Here is a 22,854-nt window from a genome sequence, read left to right as displayed (position 1 = left end):
TTGCCGGATGGAACATGTCTACTTGTGTATACGAGGAGAGAGTTCTTGCTGCAACGGTTGGGGACGATGACGGTCCACGGAGGGCACATTGTGCGCAGTACGCTGCGCGTGTGGAGATTGTGATGGACCCCAACCAGACCTCGACGATGAGCGCCGGGCCTCTCTGCTTGTGGATGTGATGGGTTACCTAGGCTTGGAGGCCTCTCGGACATGACGCGGAGGCCGTGTGAGCTTCACCGTGAACGATCACAGACGACGGTGCAGAGGCTCCGGAGGGGGGGGGGGGGGTCGTTCTGTGCTGCAACCAAGGCTGCTGGCCAAGCTCGCGCCGAGCTGATTGGCGTTACTAAAACCCCCCCTCCCCCCCCCTCCGTCCTGCAGGGGTCATCGAGAAGTGGTGAGATCCAGGATCGGAGAGTCCTGGGAAGCGGCCTTGCTGCGTGCGTTGATGAGGCGGAGACCGAACGACAGGCCGGGGCGTCATCTCGACCTGGCACTACCGAACGCCGCCTGCAACCCATCCTTGATAAAGGGCGACAGGCGAGGTTCCAGAATATCCGGATGCAGTTCACCGCATTGCATGGGGTGGATGGGCAGGTTGCCTTTGACGTCTGCCCGCATTTCCATGCGCTGGCCTACAAGCAAGTGGTTACAGCATTTCGGCCGCCAGATGGGCAGCTCGTTGCGAGCGAGACGGGAGGTCCATTCCCGGGGGCGGCGGGGATCAGCGCCGTCAACACACAAAAGCGATGGGAGTGTGAGCGTGCGGGCCTTTGTTGAAAATGGGGAAAAAAGACCAGATGCGGGCATTTTTCCCGGGAACGTCAACCCGGGGGGGACAACCCAGGGGTGGCGCCGTCGGACCACCGAGCTGGCTTGGCTCGCCTTGGCCAATCTACCGCGAAGCACCACCCAATCTGCAGGCCTTCGGAAGTGACGGAATGGCTTGGTGGTTCCGCCTCGCCTACCATCTCCCTACCACTGAAGGTCTCATTTGCCATATGTCATTGCTGATCAATCCGGGGCGCTTTGCTGAGCAAGGAAGCCCGAGTTCCATTGTCAAGGCCCATCTCCCACATGGCTCCGATGGTCCGAGGCGGCCAGCTCTTCAGCCCTGGCAAATCACCTACTACTGTGTATACTATACAAGCGCGTACAAGTGCTAGTACGTGGTGTGCTGCGTCCCGAGACACCAAGGGGTGGACAACCTATACTATACAGTATTCGGTGTTTGATCCTAATGGTAAAACACCGCACAGAAGGGAAGGCAGGCCATCATGCGCGCAGCCACCGAGGGCGCGACACTGGAACCCAAGTACCGCACCGAACGGGTCATGGGCAAAATCCAGAAGGTGACAGGGGGGGAGGAGGACGCAATCACTGGCCCGACGTTTGGCGTCGCACAAAGTTGGGGACTGGGACGATCTGTTCCGATTCTGCCGAGGCAGCCCCACTTTTTGTCGTTGGCTGTTGGATTAGAGTTGGGGCCCGTGCGGGCCCTCGCGGCAAGAGCCTTGTTGGTAAAAAGGTAACTACCCAGGTAACTATTTCGCATTACACAAACGTTAGTTTCTTGTGCCTCCTGCAAGGTGCAGCACAAGGTGTGACGAGCGTCACGAGGCGCGTACCGTAACGCCCACCCCCCCCCCCCTTCCGTCGTAACGTACGTGTACCGTGTATGTACGGTACGTCCCTCTGCGCCGCCATCTCGAAGCGTCATGAACTTGAGCGTTTGTACGTTTGGCTCGAAACCATGCCCAGAGCGAGCGCTCGCTGCCGGCTCTGCATAACCAGGTTGCACAGCCTTGGCCTTGGCCTCGACGCTGCTCGCCTTCTGCACCGCAATCCATGCCTGCCTCGTCACTCTTTTCATCAAGGCTGACGCGTCAGCAGCAGTCCGAGGCTTCGGAACCCGATGTTCGTTGGCAGCTCGCTAACGGTCCCGGCGCCAGCTCTCGGGGCACCGCGCTAGGGACCGCGGTGCCAGGAGCCAACCCTCCCGACCCCATCGTTGGGCTGGATCCGGTGGGAGCTTGCGAGCGTCCCCAACCACGAACGCCGTTTCGTCTGCCTCGCATTCGCTCTTGCATGGGTGGCGCTCCTTTGGCCGTCCAAAAAGAACCCGGAACAAATGCTGATGCTCGCTTCGACCTGCAATTTGTTCCGAACCCACCAATCCGCTCCATGTCGTCGCCCTTTCGTGGATCGGCTGGTCTTGCTCTCGTCAGCTCACTTCGCCTCGCTGCCGCCCCCTCCCTACTCCCCTCCCTACTCCCCTCATCCCTCCCCACGGGACCGTCAGACGGTCACGTCGGGATCCAACCGGCAATCCCTGCTGAGCCACGCGAGGCGCCGTCAGGAGCGTGCACGCTAGCAGGTTAAGCTTAAGCAGCGAACCCTTCGGCCACGGCTCACCAACGCGGTGTTTGACGGGTTGGGTACAGGAGGTACCTATGCAACGATGGAAGGGTCAATGAAGCCTGCTCCGACGGTGTACTGGGTGCATCCTGCGCTGGGCGCGGTATGTTTCACAGCTTCGCTCAGACACGGAATGCCCTACAAGCACGCGGTAGTTACGTGCTTGGGCCGGAGCCGTGAACTCAAACACGGAATCCTGTCGAGTCTTGCCGCTCGCATCGATGCGAAGGTCTTTTCTCGTCCAGAAAAAGGCCCCCTTCCCCATGTGCTGTCAGATAGCCACCCGGCAACCCTTGTCACGTGTCCACTGAAACGCTGGGTGGTGGCCCGCTCACATGGCCCCAGCGGTTCGTGTGTACGCTAACTACATAGCGTCGAGGGGATGAGCCGCGACCACGCACCGGCCGGCCACTGGTGGAAGCCCTCCGAGAGGCTGTGTTGTATCGCTTGCGTCTGCTGGCCTCTCACAACCGTGCCAAGAGCTGCATGGCTGCTCTTTTGCCCAAAGAAAACCCGCTTTGCTCCCCCAACCAGCACCGGCGTGGTGTCTCGATAACCTGGCTCCCAGCAGCAATGCCGCTAGCAGCTTGTGGGGGGGGGGGGCGAAACTTTGTCCGGAAAGGTTGAACCCTTTCATCGTTTCCTGTCCCTATGTAGACGCCGCCACCATACAAAAGGCCGACGAGTTTGGAATGGGGGCTACAACGCAATTGGTTTTTTTTTCTTCAGAGCGCATGGAAGGCATGCCGGAAAACAGGCAGAACCAACGTAACATCGCCGAGAGCAAGGAATCGAAGCCAAGGAAGCGAGGCCACCGGAAGAAACAAGCATGCGCATCGCAACAACGAACGAGATGGTCCCGATCGGCTACATCTGCGATTCGGTCAGCAAAGCCAAGCGCTTGGCCGCCGGGCTGCATCTGTGCCCCAGTGCGGAGTAACCTCCCTCCCTCCCCCGCCCCCAACCCAAAATCTCCCCGACGTTTGTGCATCTCCTGCTCGGTTTCGAAATGTTCTAGTTACTCCTCGCCTCGCGGCAATGCACGCTGGCGGCCGCGGCGCGGAAGCCTGCTTTTACGGGCGAGATGGGAACTCCACCCGACCGGCGTGGCATGGTCATGGCAAACCGTGAAAGTCAATTGATGCCAAGCAAACACATACACAGAAGAGAGACCTTGGGGAGTCGCCGAGGCGTACAAGCATAGTAAACATAGTTTTGAGCGTCAAGACGAGATGGGATGAGGGGCCACAAGGATGATCCATTCCCTTCCAAGGCATCCATCCATCGATCCGTTTCATCCCTCTCTCCCTCCCTCCATCCAATTCGTCCTCTCTCCCTCCCTCCCTCCCTCCCCCCCCTCTCTCCCCCGTCGGCGTCTTGCTTTCTGCCGTCGGCATCCTGATAGCCTTTTTTGCGCTATCGGTCCAGCGACATCCCCCCTCCCCTTCGGCTGCAACTAACCGCTTTTCCAGACGCGGCGAGGCCAGCCGCCTGATCGTGCTGCGAGTGTAGCATGTACACAGTAAGCTCGCTGAGGCCTATGTGACTTGTAAACCCATCCAAGCTGCCGGCCGCAAGCCCTGCATTCGCAACATGCTCCATCGATGCAATCACAACAGCGTGCTGAGCAAGAGAGGAGGGGGCGCTGACCAGGGGCGGTTGGGGTTGGGGGAGCGCCACGCCCGCAGTGATGCCCCGATCAGAGCAGAACAGCCCTGTGGGTGTTATTTTTGGGGGCCTGTCGCTCACCTCACTTAACCTTAAACAGACGTCAGCTTGGTCTGGGCAACGGGCCAGGAAGTGAGCACAAAACGGGAGAGGGTTGACGAAGGGAAGAGGTGGTGTGTGTGGCAGGCAACCTTTTGCGAGCCGAGTCAAGACTGAACGCAGAACAAAGGACAAGAATACAAGATGCATGTTGGACAGGGAACGAGCCGTGTAACCTGGTGCATTTCGCTGTACCACGGCAAACAATCAGCGCCGAATCAGCCATGTGGAGCCTGCGAGAAAAGGTAGGTGCTTCTTTTTCGTCATGGTCTCAAACGCTTACAGGCCCTGCCTCCCCCTCCTCAGGGCGTGAATAAACACCGTAGGGAAATTGTGCATGGCTGTGATCCTATGCCGGCATCGAAAACACTTACCAACCCGACCGCTCACGCCGTCTTCGGGCCGTAGATGCTGATGTTTGCCCTTTGGAAGTCTTTCCCAAAGTCGTTGATGAGACGAAAATCCCTCCCCATCCCCCGATTGTCAGGTGCCTGTTTCTGCTTGCTTACCCAACATCGCGTGCTCAAGCACAAACACCGCGATTGGACGCCCCGGGCCTTGAGGCTTGCCACGGCGTTGGGGGGCCCGGTGATGGCGGAGGAGGAACTTGGCCCGCTCCCAAAGTCCCACGCCCCCCGGCCTCATGTGATGAATCAGGGGAGTGATGAAGCACAAGGAGCCGCTCGCTGGGTTGAATCACTGGGATCGCTGGCACCGTTACACAAGCCAGGATCAAGGAGCGGCGGGGGAAGGGGGGGAGCAGTCCAAAGGCTGTGTGTGTGTGTGTGTGTGTGTGTGTGTGTGTGTGTGTGTGTGTGTGTGTTCACTTGTATATACTGCGTACATAACTCCTTGGTAGTTGGGAGTTCTCCATAAGGTACCTATCGTAGGGTGACACTGGATCATTAAGGGGAAACGATATTTTTGGTGTAACCTCTTGTCCGTCCCAACACAAACACACACGCAGGCACTTTCGTATACTACCATTTAAGTTCTCAGACACACCCGCAAGAAAAGCTTAACCAGGCTGGGGGACCTGGATGGCTCCAGGCATCAACCTTGTGTTCTGATGATGTCGCGTCTGCACTTTGGGGCCGGGGGGAACATACCGTAGGTGACGGACCGCATGGCGATACTGTACGGCGTATCGTATTGTGTGCTCTTTGTAACGAACTGCAAAATGCATGCATTCGGGCACACCCACAAACCCACCCCCCCCCCCCTTCCCCGTCTCCTTCTCCAGCGGAGCAGTAGCGAACTGGAGGCGTCAGATAAAAGAACCGCACATCAATCAGAACCACACCACACCGTCACGCCAAGTACTGTGCAGGTCTCTGCGGTCGAACCGCCGACCGGACCGGGCGCGACCTGCTGCCAAAAGCGACGAGTTCCGGGCCGCCAAGATCTTGGGTGCGTTTGTAGGTTCTCCCTCCCCCGCTGTATGTATAGTACTGTGATGTCCTAACGTCATTAACTATACTGTGTACGCAGTACACATGCTTGACGAACACCCGTGGACGCAACCGGGAATGTGAGGAAGTGAGAGGGGCGGCCAAGCTTCCAGACTTTCCGCCTGTTTGGGATCGTCCCCTTGACGCTGAGCCCTGGTCCTGGCCCCGGCCCCGGTCCCCGGCCCTGGTCCTGGTTCCGGGCAGGAGGAGCCTAACGCTTGCCCGCCCGTCTCTGGGCGCGCCGGGGGAGCTTTTGATCAGCTCTCAGCTTTTCTTTTCTGGACCACAGGCCAAAAACGAACGTGCGTACGACTCATGGGACGCGCTAACGGGCGGGGGGGCATGACTAAGGGGGGTTTTTCCATGCCTGGTGTTTCTTTGTTCTGGTCCTCGGGAGCTCGATAAAGTCCGTGTTGCCCACCCCAGAGACAGACACCGAAGTGATGACCCCCATCCATGCTTGCATTCCACAGGTAGGTCCCATGGCGTAGAATACCGGCTCAGACATCCGGGATGGCGCATTATTCAGTTCTTGAACCCCACGTGTCTTGGTGTTATTTTTATTTTCTCTACCTAGTTATTTTAAATTGTTCATTGGATTGCCCTGGAGGAATGAACCGCCTTGTAACGGGGAGTGATTCGGATTCTCTGTCGTCGGTAGGCCACCCGCCCCCAGCGTCTGCCAGGCGGGAGCAGCCACACGATCAGAAGTGAACGGAGATCCCGGAGGGGGGGGGGGAGGGGGTGTTGACTCGGTAAACGAAAAAAAATTCAAAATAAAAATTGGCCTGCCGGATGTCAATAGTGTTGCCTGTCAACTTGTTTGCATGGCGAGCGCGAGGTTTTGGTTGGCCTCTGACAACGCAACGAACGAAGCGCATTGCCTCCAAGACCACATGCAGGGCTGTCTTAGCTTACATAGGTAGCAAGGTCGTATGGATAGTACGGGGCAAAACAAACACGGCTTTTGCGGACCTAGACTACCGTGGTGTAGACCAAGGTTCAAGCGTCAACAAAGCACGGGCGCAATGCCGAAAGTTGGAGCATCGACGAGTCCGTACGCAGCAAAGCGAGCTCCGTTCGGCCGGATTTCCTTCCGCTCAGTTCTTGTTGGTCTGGAGGATAACTAGGTAGCCCCCAGGCTGGGGGGGGCGGAGACTTGCGGCACAAGCGCAAAGCTTATCTCCGAGGCCCTCACCCACACCACCACCCTGCCGGATCGCGCGAGGCTATCTAGCAGCCAGTCACTTTTGCCTCGACGAGCATTTGCACGGGTCTACACTTTTGGTGGCGATGTTGGTCATTGGACCCGGAAAGAAGAGAGCGATGATGAGATGATTTGATAAGGAACCGCTCACTATCTGATACGATGCCGTGCACCCCAACACTGCCAAAACCGTCCAGCGGAGGTACCCTCCTTCTCGGATGGAAGATGGGGGCTGGAAAGCGGACGACTTGGCCGGACCAAGCACGTGTCATGAAAGTTTCGGTCGGGGTCCAGGCATTTTGTTGACATGGACGGAGTATGAGCAGGGTGATGCGCTGCGTAACAGAAGAGGGTTGGGGGGGGGGGGCGTGTAGTTGTTCGGGTACGACGAAAGGGGGAGCTAGGACGCACACCCAAGACGTTCCAAGACGTGCCAATGCGCGCTAGCGGACCCGAAGGATGGCCGCGGTAAAAATAAGCTTGAAATTCTTAATAAATTGGGCATGGCGCAGAAATCCCGTTGGCAGGTGGGGTGACGGGGAACGGGACGGATGGGAGCATCGGTTCCGTTCCGTTCGACCAACTAAGAGCGCCACGCTCACGCCTTGCCGTAGATGTCATGGATGCCATGCGGTGGGTAGCTGTGCCAGCAAAAGAAAAGGCTCCATCCAGCCATCCATCCATCCATCCCTTCAACACAACCCCGCCCTCGGATCCTCCCTCGGGTTGTGCTCGTGTTGCACAGGTTCTTTTTTGGTGATGAACGGTACGGCGCAAAAGAGCCGCACCGTGCCCGAGCGCGGCGTCTTGCTTGCCCGTGGAAGAGCCGTGCTCAATGGCCTGGGCACGAAGACGACCGCGTCTCCCCGAAGAGAAACGAGAGAAAGGCAACAACACAAGGTCCCAAGAGGTAACGGACGTGGTGGCCCGAACGTTGGGTAAATGCTGTCGATGCTCAAGCTAACACACGCGATGTTGGATCCCACTGTCCAACCGCTCCGACTTGGCAGACAGGCCTTAGGCGCCATGGTCGAATGCACTGTGCAGCAGGCACCTCTTTGGGGAAAGGAGCTCTCGAGATGGTCAATTCCCTAGTGCATGTACTATACATGCACCGTACATAGTGCCCGACAGCCGTCCTCCGAAGTCCGCCGGGAGCCGCTTGGAGATTTCTTAACAGGCTGCTTGAGATTGGAGGTTGCGCTTCATCACGAATCCAGGCTGTGCGAGAGTGACCACCTAGCGCAGATGCCGCTTCCGTTGTTGGATGTCGGAAGTTGGAAGAATGACCAGAACTTTGGACGGTCCGCCAAGATGTCCAAAGAGAATAGAGGTTAATTTACCCTCTTACCGTGCTTCCGCACCCGATGCTTGGCAGATGCCGCTTTGTCCCCCGTCCCCCCCCCCCCTCCCCCCCGCAAGGGCGTGAATCAAAAAAGCACCGGGCTGGATTTCTGCGTTGGGTCTAGACACCCAGAACCGCAAAATGAATGCTGATTAATTGCCCTGCTCCGGCGGCCAGTCCGGCCGGGCGACGGGCGTTCCTCTCCACCAAGTCCACACAAGGTTTCAACCGGCCCACGGCGGTGGGGCCGCTCGTGTTCGCAGGCGTTTGCGTCCAGGCATGTGCGCCCATTTCATCGGCCAGGTTATTGACATGGACGCAACGCCAACCCCAGCTCGGTCCCGACGTCAGGGCCGGGACGATCACAACCTGGAACTTGTACATACAAACACGTAAAGGAGACGACGGTGGACAGCTCAGCCATGACAGCACCCAACGTTCGCTTGGATATCTAAGTAGACGCAAATACAATACACCACGTACACAATTCCATGGCCAGCTGCAGGGTGCTCGCGGGGGCAGCCAGGCAGGAGCTGTTCTCTCATCAGCACTAACGTTGAGTAAAGTTGGACAATGGCCATGCATTTATTTCATCGTGCTGCCTTGGGGGAAAGGAGGAGAGGGGGGGGGGGGGGGGGCGTGTACCGGCCGATGGCTGCCCGGGCTGGTGTGCATGATGCAGTACGTAAGGTCGGACAGTACGGTACAGGACGAGTCGTACAGGACACAGTACCGAAGAACCCCACCGTACAGAATGTTACGGTTCCGGCCGTCTCCCACATTCCGAGACTTGGCCCGCTGCAGCGTCATCGACCTGCAGGCGATTGATTGCCAGGATTTCCAACATGGCGCCCCACCATGTCAGCCGCTGGCTGCCGTTAACGTTAGTCAACACAAACCCCGTGCACCTTCACTTCGTGCGCTGTCTTTTGCGCCTTGTCTTTTTTTTTTCTTCTTTTTGGGACTTGACGCCATCTTGGGTTTGTGTTTCTCTTTTTCTTAACAAGTATTTGACTCCCACCCCTCTCACCCCCCTTGACGCCAAAAAAAAAAGGTGGACACCCTCCAGACGAGCAAATACGAGCCCTCTGGTCGCTAATTTCATCCCTTGAAACCCAAGCAGCCTCAGCCGAGTTGGGAGGTTGTCGACGGACATACATCACATCACCACTGCCAGAGCACGGCACAACTCAGCTCAACTCAACACCATACAAGCACGACACGGCACGGCACGACACAACACAGCACAGCACAGCACAGCACATGCCATCTCGGGAAGACGACAAATGCATTTGCCGATAGCTGAGCGTTAGTTGATCTTGTTCTCTCACACGGCCACATACGCACGCAATTTGTATCGAGGTATGTGCTGGCTTGTTTTGTTTGCATTGCCCACCCCTCTTCGCCACCTTGCTCTCAACCACAAGCTGTCATCTCTTCCTTCTCTTCCTCTTTCCCCTCAACGACGACGGCATCAACAAGCAAATGCCATCAGCAAGCCCCCTTGTCCTCCGCCGAGTGGCCTGGTCCTCGGCTGATGTGACCCTTTGCTCGAATCACGTCCGCCCCGACCAAGTGGATATCCGAGGCTCCCCAACTCCCAGGCATGATGGCAAGGCTCGCAACATATCGCAACAAGTTTCCTTTGCTGGTAGCAGAGCCCGTGCTCCCAAGGCAGTGGCTGAGCCGGTCCCCACGTCCGCTACACCACGCTAGCCCCCCTATTCTTGCAAGGCAGCCAGAATCCTGGCATCCCGAGCACACACACATGCCTGTCTGTGTGTCAAGGGGCGCCAACGCCAGGTTGGCCGGTCCCCACCCACGCCCGTGCTGCTGCAACCCTGCACGTCTCGTGCACCCGCTGCGTTGCGTGGACACGGATCGTCATGTCCTGACCACCGCGGCTCTGGTTCCCCTCGCCAGGGGGGATCGTTGCTCCCGGCGGCTCTTCTGTGGAGCTTCCTCGGTCTTCGACAAGCTTTGTCGGCTCATTCCCGATCCCCTTTTCCTCTTCCCTGTCCCTGTTCGCCACGCCGATCAGCGACTCTCGCAAGCCGCCATCCCCGGCCTAAGCGGTGGGGTCTCAGCCCCGGTACCACGTCTCAGGTTTCCAGGACCTTCACTTGGCCGTCCGGCGCCGTCTTGTCTTGTGCCCCTCTACCTTCTACGTCTCCTAATACCCACCTACATACATGCATACATACATACATACTGTGCACACCCCTTCCATCCGTCGATCCTCGTTTCTGACTCGGTGACAGCGTCCTTGTTGTGCTAGCTCTGGTGAAGCTTGTTACTTTATCTTTCCAGAGCTCGTCTTCCAGAACCGCAGCCGCTTTTCAGCGCATGTCGAACCTCTCCGGGCGAACGGGGACGCAAGCAAGGTCAAACTAGGCGGCATGACGCAGGCCAGACGCGGTCCCACGATGGACGAAGCAAGGCGGGCACCTCTCATGATGGAAACCTACTACGGCGCCGTGCGGTCGCCCGCCGACGCCATCAAGCTCTTCGAGGCCTGCCGGCTGGGCCTTCTCCCGAGGGTCCAGAGGAGGTTATCGGAGAAGGAGCGCCAGGCCATCCGGTCCGGATCCGTCTTCGTCTGGGACGAGCGGGAAGCGGGCATGAGGAGGTGGACGGATGGCAAGTCGTGGAGCGCGAGCCGGGTATCTGGAAGCTTCCTGACGTACCGGGAGATGGAGGGCAAGAGGGGGAACGCATTCGGCGGCGGCAGGAGAGGCGCAGGGAAGACGCCAGACTCTGGCCGCGGTAGCGACGAGGACCAGGACGATGGCGAGCCCGACGGGTACCGGTACAAGCCCGACGGTCTGACGAAGCAATCCTTCAGCATCACCAACTCGGCCGGCCAGCATCTCCACCTGATCGCCTACTACGCCCGCGGGCCTCTCGACCTGATGCAGCCCACCAACGACCCGGCTCTGCGCCACATCATCCCCGCGAAGGGCATGTATCCCGAGTCGAGCCTGGCCGAGACGACCTCTTCGAGAGCTCCTTTGCACCAGCCGCATTACTCGCATCATCCGCCACCTCACCACGGATACCCACCGCCGTACCCCCATCCGAGCTATGGGTGGCCGCCTTCGCCGGTCAGCACGCCTCCCTACGCCCACGGCCACCATTACCCGTACCCTCAAGGCCCTCCGCCGCCGCCGCCGCCGCCGCCTCCGTCCGCCTACCACCACCACCACCACCACCAATACCCTCCTCACCCGCACCACCACTACTCTCATCCTCCCGCGTACGAGCGCGCCGCGCTTCCGCCACCCCCCAGCCCGCCCACCCGCAGCTCCCAGCGCCGCTCCCACCCAAGACGCTCCCGCAGCCCTATCCTCAGAATCAGCACCAGCAGCCAGCCCTCCCACCGCCCCGCCTCTGCGTGATGGACTCCCCGCGGTCGCAGCACCAGCAGCCGCAGGCACGAGAAGCCGTGCACGCCGATCCACGCCTCGCGCCCATCGACGCGACGCACAACGGCAGCCACCGCAGCCCGCGATCCTCGCCGCGTCAGCAACCAGCGCAGTATCCACCACCCAGCCTGCCGGCTCCCACCGGTCGCACCGGTCCCGTCAGCCCCACCGTCTCGCCCCCGCGCAGCGCCGTTTCCCCGACGACGACGATGGCGACGACTACGACGACAACGACGGACGCTCCCGGCAGCAGAAGCGACTCGCTGAGTTCAACGACGGCGCCCACGCCTGCGAGCACGAGACCCTCGCTCTCGGCGCTCCTCCTTCACCCGCCGCCGACGGCGCCGTCCGAGCCTAGCAGCGCCAACCCGACGAGCGCCAGCACCGTCGCCACGGGCGGTTTCGGTAGCAGCCTGGGTAGCGGTGGCAACTCGCCGGGCGGTGGGCCGGGGTCCCAGGGAGCGCTGGCCGTGGCAGCAGCGGCCGTGGCGAGGGTGGGTGGGGAGGATGCGAGGGCTATCGGGGCTTTGAATAAGAACTTCTTTTAAGGGCGAGAGTTGAGGGGAGAGGCGATGCTATCTCGTCCGAGATCCACAACACTCTTTTGTTTTCTGTTTTCTGTTGTTTCTTGTTGGTGCATCTTCCCGAGAAGAAGGGTCGAGCCAAGGGCAAGAAGAGGAGGGGAAGTTGTGACGCACAAAGAAAGGAAAGGGGACTCAAAGAACACATGCACGATTGATTATGCTGCATAGCGGGCTGGCGTTTTTGGTATTGTGGAATTGGCCATTTCTTAAGGGGGGGAATGGCTTACGGGTTTGGGCAAGGAGCGTAGGCGGGATCGGTCAGGCAGGGACCTCATTCATCAGCATCATCATCACCATCCATCCATCCATCCATCCATCCATCCATCCATATCCATATTCATAGGTAGCTTCACAGGTTCTGGCATTTACATGGCTGCGGCATCTTGCTGTTGGTAAAGCATATTTTTCTGGCCCATGTTGTGTCTATGGTTTGTGAGTTTGTGATGTAGCCCGTTGTGGCTGCGTGGTGTCCTGCCTGGGGCATGCCTGGGCGACGGCGTTGTGGAGATGGCCTGGGCCGTGAAAGGATGTTTTATTTGGGAGTTTCTTCTCGCTGGGCGAGAGGGGGAAATGGCAGAAGCGCGGAAGTGACAGGAGAGAAAAAGGAAGAGATCGAGTTGAGTTATTACCTATCTTTGGAGTTTTGTGCTTTGGGTGGCCTAGTGTAGGGTGGTTTATAGAGGGCAGGTATCCTTGGGACGTTTTGGGAAATGGAAAAATAACAGCACCTGTTGTGTGTGTGTTTTTTTTTTTTTCTGTGTGAGTGTTACCAGCTGGAACATGATTTCGATGTTAGCATATCTGAGACTCGAGTTTTCGTGAGGAGCAAATTATTTGAACATGGTTATTCAATGTGTGCCCCATTTGGCTGAGGGGTTCTTTTTCTTTTTTTATACATATTTTTTCCTTGTGCCATGTCGTAACCACTGACCGGCGCGCTCTTTACAGAGCAAATTCCGGGGGATGCTTTTTTTTTTTTTTTTTTTTTTTTTTGGAAAGGGGGGAGGGGGGGGGGGGGGGGGGGCTGACCAACTCAGTTGTATGGCATATTGGGTGCTCAATGAGGGAGGGAGGGAAAATGAGAGGAAAAAAAAGGTTATTTCAAGGTCAGTGTGCCTAAGGCATGGTAGGTGGGTAGGTACTTGGTACCCATGGTGGGAGAACTAAGAGATGTCTCGAGTGCCTCGATACAGTGTTGATCATCCTGTGTCTCTTGAACATGATGTCTACTACGATGTTTGTTGACTAGGTTCACATGAACGATGTCTTATGCTTACACAGAACCCCCCCCCCCTCTTCCCCACCTTTTCCCGGTGATGTGAGGATCTGACGCAGAGTGCAGATCCATCATCCATCATTCCGGGGGGCTCTTGATACAATCGAACCAGCGGCGTACGTCGTTCCCTGAACCCCTCCCGGAAGCCGCAGCAGGGCTCGCGAAGCGCAGAGCGGATGCCACGGGCAAGTCCTTGGGGCCTCCTTTGGGTGAGATCTTCCGGGTTCGGGACGGGTTCGGGACGGGTTCGACGGAGAGAAGCTCTTGAAGGTGCGGCTGGCATGCCCCATGTGTGACTGCAAGCGGCCCCAGCACGGTCTTGGTGTGTGGGTGTGTTCCCGGGGCCTTGGACGAATGGTTGCTGGCTTCACGAAGGGAGAGATGCTGTCGGCGGCATTGAGGGGGGGGGGGGGGGGGTGGGGGGGCGCAGGAAGAATGGCAACGGTTATCGACGATCACGGGGTTGCATCACCCACGCTTCATCTTGCCCGCTCGTCTGTTGGGCTCATATAGATCACGCCGAGTGACGGCTTCGGTTCGTATCCGTGCCATGAGTAGCCTACAACTGGCATGCTGGTGTGTATGTGTCCGTGTGTGTGTGTGTGTGTGTGTGTGTGTATGCGTATGTCTGCGTGTGCTCTCTGCTCTCTGCTCTCTGGTAGTCCCCGGCTTTTGTTCCCGGGAAAGCCACCCCCTAGGCGTCATCATCGCCGGCATGTCCTGTCCGGTACGCAATCGCCTTGTACGTCCATGGCCGAGCGGCTGAGAGACCTGAGAGAACCGGAAGCCGGCAATGCTATCATCGGACCTCACCGAGGCCATGTCGCATATTATGTATGAGCTTCCCGAGAGCTTTCTCGCGCGCACACGCGCGTGCAGATCGTCACGGTCAGACCAGAACCTCCCTTCTCGGTATCTATGACGTGCTTGACCATTCACGGTACGATTTGCTCATTCACGCTCAAGCCTCGGATACAGAGTCTAAGAAAGCGTCGCATTTTCACCCAGCCAAATCAGGGAGCGAGGAAGGCAAGTGATGACGTGTCGAACGGGCTAGGGACGGAACGGGGCTGAGGCCCGACGGAACGGGGCGGGGAGTCGCTCCGCACAGATGACTCGCAGGGTTGGGACAAGTGAAGCCGAGGAGGTATGCTCAGTCCTCTAAAAGCAGGTGTTCTCTTGATCGTACCGTCGTGACATTGTTATGGGTTTCCCAAGCTACTGTGTATGTCGGCGAGCCTTGGGTGTGTGTTGTCCAGCTTCTCCACCTTTCAGCGCTTAGCCCGGACGAGCGGTCCGCGCAGTTGGGTGGGTTTCGAGACCGGCACCAACAGGCTCAGGTGCCTTGCAGAACAGGATAGAGTGCTTATGTACACGGGGCAAGACTTGAACCCGTCGAGCGGCGACCCAAGCTTGGGTAGGAGCTAGAGCATGCAGAGCAGGAGGTGCGGAAGACCATGATTCTGTGATGAGCGTACATAGTAGTGGTGGTGGTGGTGGTGGTGGTGGGATGGAAAGGATCATCCGCGGGTCCACGCCACGAGACACAGGGGTCGCGTGACAAGCCTACCACACATACAGACGTGGGATGGATGTCATGCACAGACTACATTCTCAGAGGCTACACTATGCACTCTCTCATTCTCGAAACCTGCCTGCGGTACCTGCGGGAAAGCACGCATTGGGGTCTTCTGAGAGAGAGGTGTGTGTGCGGCGAGGCGACCAATCCAGTGTGGCTAGGTGGCCGCGCCAGAAACGCAGAAAGACAACGCATCATGGGGTTTCTGTGTGTTACAACCCCTTGGGGGAGAGGGAGTTTCGATTTGCCACCTCCTCACCTCGAGGAATACCACGGGAATTCCCGCTCAAGAATGGAAGAATCATGGACCGGCAGAGAAATGCCGATGCATTCAGGCACGAACATTGTGTTGCGCTGTGCTGGGCAAAGGGGGAAAGGAAAGGTGAGAAGGGTGGAGAGATGCGGATAGCGTCCAGCGACGCAGCGCGGGCGGGGCGCGCTCCTCACCACGTTTGCGACGATGCGCTCACCACAACACAGATCGGACGGTCCCCGCAAAAAAAGACCAAAGGGACGACAAGGGAAGGTGAAAATAGCCGATGGCGATATCGCGCCGTGGTTGCGACAAGGCGGACGTGGGCCAGCGTGCGTTGACGCGGAATCTCGATGTCGGGTCGCGATGAGGGTGAGAGACGCGACGGAACGACGGTGAGGTCAAGGATGCACGATGCCGAGGGGTTCAAGCCGTGTTCGGATCGAATTGGGGTTCGATGGAAAAGGCCAAAGAGAGCGTCGGTCCGGAACAAGGCCGACGTGACGTCGTCCGGGACTTGGCCGGGGCGCGAAAGAGAAGGAAGAAAAGGAAAAGAGGAAGAGAGAGGAGAGGAGGGAGAGGTCGGGATGTCGTGGGACGGGGAGGCGCCGGAATCAGAGCAGGCTCAGGGCTCGCAGTCCGGCGCGGCTTTCGCAAAATGCGGGGCGCTCCTGATTGGCTCCCCGAATTTGCGGTTTCCGATTTAAGTTTTGGATTTTGGGGGTGATAATACCGTTGGCAGACGTCTGAATTAGGCAAAGCGCGGCAAAACGTGTGGCAAGTGATCCAGACACAAGGAACGCAACGCAACAGCGATCCCCCGTCGCCGTCCCGCCCGTTGTCAGTCAATCCCGTCTGCCGCTCACGCCTCGCTCGCTCCCTCTCACTTGGTCGTGTGGCCATCTCCTCCCCCCTCCCCCTCCCCCTCCCCCTCCCCCTCCCTCCCTTCATCTCTTCTTCCAGGTTGCTCGCACGACCTGCTCTTGTGCCTGCGACGGATAGATCCAACCGGCGGCTGCGCCCACGAAGCTGCATCTTCCCGTTGTAGCATGGTCCTTGCGAGGCATCAAAGACGATGCAGTCCTCGCTGCTGGCGGGCCACCGATCGATGTAGAGCTTGTCGTTGATTTGAGCGAAGAAGAGCTGGGTGTTGAGACATGCCGTTGAAGATTCAAACATAAAAAAAGACTCACACGAGGGCGGAAGATGCGTCCATCTCGGCAGCGTGTGCGTAAGCCACGCCACCCAGAGAGCGTCTCCTATCATGTCGAGGGCTGGGCACTGTCCGTAGGAATTGCGAGGTCGATACGACCACGGTCGGGCATCATCCATCCTCCCTCCGGGCTGGCCCGAGTCAACAAGCTAACACTACCTGACCTAGCGAAAGGTACCTTGGACTAGCACACGGAGATTGGACGTGCCGAGTCATTCTCCTGGGTTGGGCTGGAACCTGTCAGCCTGCCCAGCTGGGTGCCAGCCTGGCGTGTTTTGAGGCGAGCCCACCTCATCGGGCCAGATGGCGGGGATGGATGCATTCCGCGAGGTACGGCCTGCAGGGCATGCAGGACGTGGTCTTTCTTGTATAGTAGGCTTGCAGAGGGCAGCCGTGTACAAGATGATTGCACGGGCCGAATTTGAATTTGGCTGCTGAGCCGGGGGGGGTTAGTGCCAGAGAAAATGGCCCTGCACACCTACTTGCGTAGACAACGGGGTAACTAGAGGCCAGGGTTGACCGGGGTGCGACTGCGAGGTGTGCGAGGCGCAACCCGCAAATCACTCGCGTGTGAGTGAGGCCCCCGCTTTGCCATATAAACACCGGACCACGCCCCCGAGCGCGACTGCCCACCCACCCTCCTGTTCCCGGCTTCTCTCTGCATTCCATCACGCACGACCCAAACAGCAACTCTCGACAGAGCCATCCGAGTAAAAAAGTCATCCTTCCGCTTTTCCAAGCCCTCCGCCCAACCATCTTCCACTCCGTCCAGGAATCTCTCCAAGCAACAAACACAATGGTTTCCAAGAAGACCGAGACCACCAAGGCCGAGGGCAAGCCCGCCTCGAAGCCTCACGGCCCTACCTACCAGGTATGCACGCGTTTTCCCCTCTGAGCTTTTGGTTGTGAGAGCGCCCTGACTGACAAGCCAAAGGCCATGATCATTGACGCCATCATCGCGGTAATTCCCCCCTGGTTCCTCTTGTCCTGCCGATCCGGGTGTCGGCGACCCCGCCCGCCCGGTCGCGCATGAGGCAATCGTGATGCAACACATGATGATGTGTTGCCACACGATTCGGCGCCTTTTTTCCCCCTTGACTGCACGCCGCATTCAATTGTTACTGACGCTTTTTCTTTCTCGGCTTCAGCTCAAGGATCGTAACGGCTCTAGGTAAGCATTTTGTCATTTTTTCATGATTCGCGTCGTGATGCGGCCGACCAAAACACATCGGTCGCGCACCGCCCCCCAGCCACACCACAAACCCACGCATACACCCCCCCCCCTTCCAAGCACATACACACACACACACTCACTCACTCACTCGCCACCATGTCATGACAACATAGCCACTAACACTTCCCATAGCCGCCAATCCATCAAGAAGTATGTCAAGGCCAACAACACCATCAATGTCACCGACAACATGTTCGACTCCCTCTTCAACAAGGCCTTGAAGCTGGGTGTTCAGAAGGGCATCTTCGCTCAGCCCAAGGGTGAGTACCTCTGATTTGACCACGTGGACCCAGCTCATGAATGTTAACCTTCTCCCCATCAGGCCCTTCGGGTGGTATCAAGCTCGCCAAGAAGGACGCTCCGAAGAAGGCGGCTCCCAAGAAGGAGGCGGCCAAGAAGGAGGCCAAGGAGGGTGAGAAGGCCGAGAAGAAGAAGCCCGCCAAGAAGGCGGCTCCCAAGAAGGATGCGGCCAAGAAGGAGACCAAGGAGAAGGCCGCCCCCAAGAAGGCCGCTGCTCCCAAGAAGGCTGCTGCGAAGAAGGTGAGCCGCACGACGCGACGACCGGCACGCAACGCTTGGATGAGGCGCTAACGTGGAAGCCAGGCTGCCCCCGCTGACAAGCCGGCGTCTCTGTCCAAGACCAAGGCGGGCCGCGTCACCAAGACGGCGGCCAAGCCGGCAGCGAAGAAGGCCGCGGCGCCCAAGAAGGCGGCCGCTCCCAAGAAGGAGAAGACACCAAAGAAGCCGGCGGAGAAGGCGGAGGCCTCGGCGTAATCGCTCCGAGCTGAGGAGAGAGAGGAAGGGGGGAGGGGTGTTTCTTCTTGTTCCCTGTTTTGACGGTTTCCACTTGTGGTTGGTCACGCGACTTGGGGTGTCTTTTGCTCTTGGGCTCGTATCTACGGCGTTGGGGGCGGGTTTTTATGTCTCTGGGGTTCTTGTGTCGCTTTTGGGATAGCATCGGGGAGCACTGCTGCGTTTCTCGGGCGCGGCCGGGCGGGAACATTGGGTCTTATTTTCCACACCACCTATCTTTTGCTCGTTCATGCCCCCTGTGATATGATGTTGATGCACTGAGTGCTGGCCACTTTCCGTGGGATATAGCGTTGCTGAGACGAGAAGGGGGGGGGGGGGGGGGGCAGAGAGAGACACCCTCGCGCGAAACGCGCCTGAGAACAGAGGACAGGGGTTCGGGTCCCCTGGTCTGCATGTATGCATGCCAACTTGATGATTTTGCCCTTGTGCTCCCAAGCGTTGGTCAATCCGTTATTCTCTATTCTGCCGCGCTCGCTCCATTTCTTTTTTTTTTCTGTGGTCTTGTTGCGTTCCACAGCGAGCCGGGGTGTGTGTGTGTGTGTGTGTGTTGTGCGTCGGGGCTTGTGTGGAGCGCGACAGTCTCGCGTCGCGGCTGTGTTTACGTTGGCGCCCCTGGATTGTGATTTGTATGTTTTGGGAACGGATCAAGCTGTTGGCAATTTTTCGGAAGACAATGCGGCCTTTGGTTTCGTAGATTTTTCCCAGACGTGGATGCGAAATTGTGAGCTTCGCGTCCAAGGTGCGACCCTGACAGAGCCGATGGTCGCGGGGCATCCATGGACGCGGCGAGATTACGGTGCAACATGCCAAAGCGGATATATCGATGGTAGGGTCTCGCGACCAGCTGCCCCGGAACCTTTTTTTTTGTTCTTGTTTTTGCGTGGGAAGCCCTTGATGATGCCATGTTCTCCTGGAGGTACGGTAGCGAAGCATTCCAGCGCCGGAGCGTGCGGTGCTGGGGCAGGGCGGTCAGCGAAGCCGTCCTGAGGTGGCCCCCCCCCTCTCCCTCTTGGGCGAGCTCCGAGCTCCCTCAGTAAGCTCTTTGGAGGAGCTTGGGTTGATTGACAGACGTCGGATGGCCCGTGCTTTTTCGCCGCAGCGCTGCAGGCCCCCAGATCATGGCCGCAAAAGGCAAGTGGGGTGTCGAAGGTCTTATCGAAGCTCCCCCGTCCCCACATGGGCGGCTCGCCATTGGCTGCGTGGCGCGCCCGAGGGGGGTCCCCACTCCCCGCTCCGCGATGCGATGCGCGCAATGCACGGCACTCGGCCTTGCTTTTTTGTTTTTCTTGGGTGCTTTGCCTTGCCTGAGGTGGGCTGCACCCACCCGCCAGCCGTCCATGTCCTGTCCAGCATCCGCCCCCTGGCCCTGGCTCTCCCGATGCCCAGCCAGCCAAGCCCAAAGTGGGGACGCCGCGTCCGCTTGTGGAAGGGGGATCCACCGCTTGCATCAACGTCGGTCCATCTCGGTCGTCCGACGTTGCGCGTCTTGTCTCGTCTTGTCCTTTCGCTGTCTACTACTTGCTGTGTACGTACTCCCTCGCGCGGCGCTGGATGGAGATCCCGGAGCCGCGATCTAACAGGCAGCCACGCCAGCTCCATCTTGTTGCATCGCGGGATTTTATTTTTGGCAGTGCTTCACGCCGTCGTTCCTGACAGGGGGAAACTCGGTGGGCATTGGCATTCTTGTTTGCATAGGCGGCCGTTGACGTTGTCCATTGATGCCTTGCTTGTCAAGGCAACCCGTCCCTCCTCTCCTCCGCTCCCCGTGTCCCCGTCGCGTCTCGTCTCGTCTCGTCTCGTCTCGTCCCTTTCTTTCGCCCTCGGGTCGACGCCACGCCAACGTCTTTGACGAGGCCCTAGGATCGATCCCATCCCCCCTTCCAGCCTCGCGTCGGAAGAGGAAGACGAGGCCGCATCACAACCACGGCGATGGACACGTAGCCCCCGACGCTGGCACCCCGTTGTGCGACCGCCGTCTCCCGTTTCCCCCATCTTTGTCCATGAAACAGCACGGCCGGACTCGCCGGTCATCCTGCCCATCCCCCTGCACCACCACCATCGCCACCACCATCGCCAAACACCCGCCGCAGCCATGGCTCAACCACCAACGTACGGGTCCAACAACCCCTTCCGCCGTAAATCCTCCACCCCGCAGCCGGCTCCGGCCATCGGTCCCGCTCGCCCTGCCCCTTCGTTCCCGCGCTTCCCAGTCGCCGATACCGATGCCGACGCCGACGCCAACCTAGGCCCCGCCGATGACGGACCCTCCCTGAGCTTCCGCCCTGCAAAGAGCCCCTCGCCCCCGTCCTCCCTCCCGCCCGCCGACCGCTTCCGCTCCCATCTGCAGGCCCTCTCCGCCTCGGCCGCCGTCCCCGATCCCCGCTCGTTCCAACCGCCGCCGCCGCCGCCGCCGCCGCCTCCGTCGACGAGCTTCCAGAAACAAAAGACCCCGAAGAAAGTCCGCGTGCAGTCGCCGCCTTCGTCGCCGCTCGCATCTCCTGGTCGGTCCGGGAGGGAGGGATACACGTCCCATGGGTTTCATGGTGGCGAGGAAGGTGGCGTGGAGGGGATACGGCACGAGGAGGGGTATGATGTGAAGAGGAGCGGTGGCATTGGTGATAGCAGAAGCAGCAGCAGCAGCAGCAGCAGCAGCAGCAGTAGTGACAGCGGTGGGAACGAGAGTGGCGATGAGACGGATGAGCAGGCAGACCCGTTCGCGGGAGATTCGGCGCCGGAGGTGGAAAGGGTTGCCGCGGAGGAAGAGAGCCGTCACGGCTACAACCAGGGGCTGTTGCCGAACCCGTTCCAGCGAACGCCCCGGGATATGGAAGGGGGGGCCGCGGCCGCGGCAGAGCCCCAAGCTGGGGACTTGAAGAGCCCTGGCACGGCGCCAGGGAAGAGAGCTACGCTTGACGTCAGCGCGTTTGGGAGGTTGTTGATGACTGGGCAGGCGGGAAGCGCCGGGAGCCCGGCTGGGGGGGTTGAGCGGAGGTGGACGTTGGACGCGGACCCGCCCGCCTCGCAGCCCTCCCGGGAGGTGATGGACCAAGACGGTGGGTTGGGAGGCAGAGGCTCGCAACCGAGCCTGCAACCCGCCGCCAGCGTCAAGAAAAAGCCGCCACCGCCGAGCTCACGGCATGGGAAGCTGATCAAGCCCGTGCCCGGGAGCGACTCGAGGACCGCGCCGGTCGCCGCTTCGGGCCCGCTGTCGCCTCCGCCGCCTGCCAGGGCTGCCACAGCACCCGTCACGCCCCAACACTACCGCACGCCGTCTGACGTCAACAAACCCCTCCCTCCTGCTCCGCATCGCTTCTCCGACGACGATTTGGAGAGCGTTTTTGACCGCGAAGCGGCCGGCAAAGTTCCCGAAGACTACATGCCGCCCGGCTTGATGGCGTCTCCCAACTCTCTCACGTCGTCGCTTACGCCGTCGACCCCCCCGGTTGCTCCGGCGCAGCCGGCCACCAAACGACCGCCACCGCCACCCCGGCGACAGCCCCATGGACGATCGGAGAGCAAGGTCTCCATCGCCGCCGCCTCGAGCGCGTCTCCCGGTGCGGGTGCTGTCCTCCCGCGTGGCGATGACGCGGAGAGGCGCGGGTCGATCGATTCGGCGCGGTCGCGCTCGTCCAGCTTCCGCACGGGCGGCCCTCCTTCCACGCCAGCACCGGCCCCGGCCCGCCCCCGCCGCGGCGGCAGAGCCAACAACCCCGCGGGTCGCTGTCCCAACCGGCGAACGCGGGGACGGCGCATTTCGAGCCGGAACCGCCGGGTTTGGCGAGCCGGAACGCGGGCGGTGGCCTCGGAGGAAGCCCCGGGACGGTTGTGGCCCCGCCGACCCCGGCAGCACCAGAGAATGATGACCCTTGGATCATCCGAGGGCCGCACGGCTCGAAGCCGAGCTCGATCTCGAGCTCCGCCGCGCTGCCGTCCCTGGTCTCGGCGCTGACGTCGGGAATGATCGTCACCGCCGCCGCCAACCTCACCGCATCCCCGCAGTCGTCGCCCGGATCGGTGACGCCCACCACAACCGCCTCCACAACCGCCTCCACGGCGGCCGCAACGGCGACGGGACCTGGGTTGAGACCGGGACCTGCCGCGGGGTCGGCCGCCAAGCTCGCCCCGCCCCGCCACCGCCGACGCGCTCGCGGAACGCCTCGCTGCGCGGGCGGCAACACCGTGCTTCGAGCGGCAGCAGCGTCAGCAACGGCGCCGGCGGGGAGCTGAACAGGCGGGCGAGCGGCGGGAGCACGCGCAGCAGCAAGAGCCGGGAGGGAGCTCCTCCTCCG

General features: G+C 59.7%; 3 protein-coding genes across 3 annotated transcripts; all 3 read left to right on the top strand.

Moving 5' to 3' along the window:
• Positions 1–10,614: 10,614 nt before the first annotated feature.
• On the top strand, positions 10,615–12,161 carry VTJ83DRAFT_3229 (uncharacterized protein; the record flags this gene model as incomplete). The annotated part of the gene is made up of 2 exons (XM_071009584.1): positions 10,615–11,292; positions 11,478–12,161. 2 exons carry the CDS (start codon positions 10,615–10,617, stop codon positions 12,159–12,161), a joined length of 1,362 nt encoding a protein of 453 aa, XP_070867107.1.
• Positions 12,162–17,314: 5,153 nt separating this feature from the next.
• On the top strand, positions 17,315–18,526 carry VTJ83DRAFT_3228 (uncharacterized protein; the record flags this gene model as incomplete). The annotated part of the gene is made up of 6 exons (XM_071009583.1): positions 17,315–17,389; positions 17,453–17,479; positions 17,667–17,689; positions 17,885–18,012; positions 18,075–18,292; positions 18,356–18,526. The coding sequence occupies 6 exons, from the start codon at positions 17,315–17,317 to the stop codon at positions 18,524–18,526; spliced, it is 642 nt and encodes a 213-aa protein (XP_070867106.1).
• Positions 18,527–20,657: 2,131 nt separating this feature from the next.
• VTJ83DRAFT_3227 (uncharacterized protein) lies at positions 20,658–22,514 on the top strand (the record flags this gene model as incomplete). Its single annotated transcript, XM_071009582.1, has 1 exon — positions 20,658–22,514. The coding sequence occupies one exon, from the start codon at positions 20,658–20,660 to the stop codon at positions 22,512–22,514; it is 1,857 nt and encodes a 618-aa protein (XP_070867105.1).
• Positions 22,515–22,854: the final 340 nt, after the last annotated feature.

This window comes from Remersonia thermophila, chromosome 3 (genome assembly GCF_042764415.1).
Source record: "Remersonia thermophila strain ATCC 22073 chromosome 3, whole genome shotgun sequence".
Classification (NCBI taxonomy): domain Eukaryota; kingdom Fungi; phylum Ascomycota; class Sordariomycetes; order Sordariales; family Chaetomiaceae; genus Remersonia; species Remersonia thermophila.
Note: the sequence above shows the minus strand (reverse complement) of the source record. Positions and strands in the feature narration are given on the sequence as shown.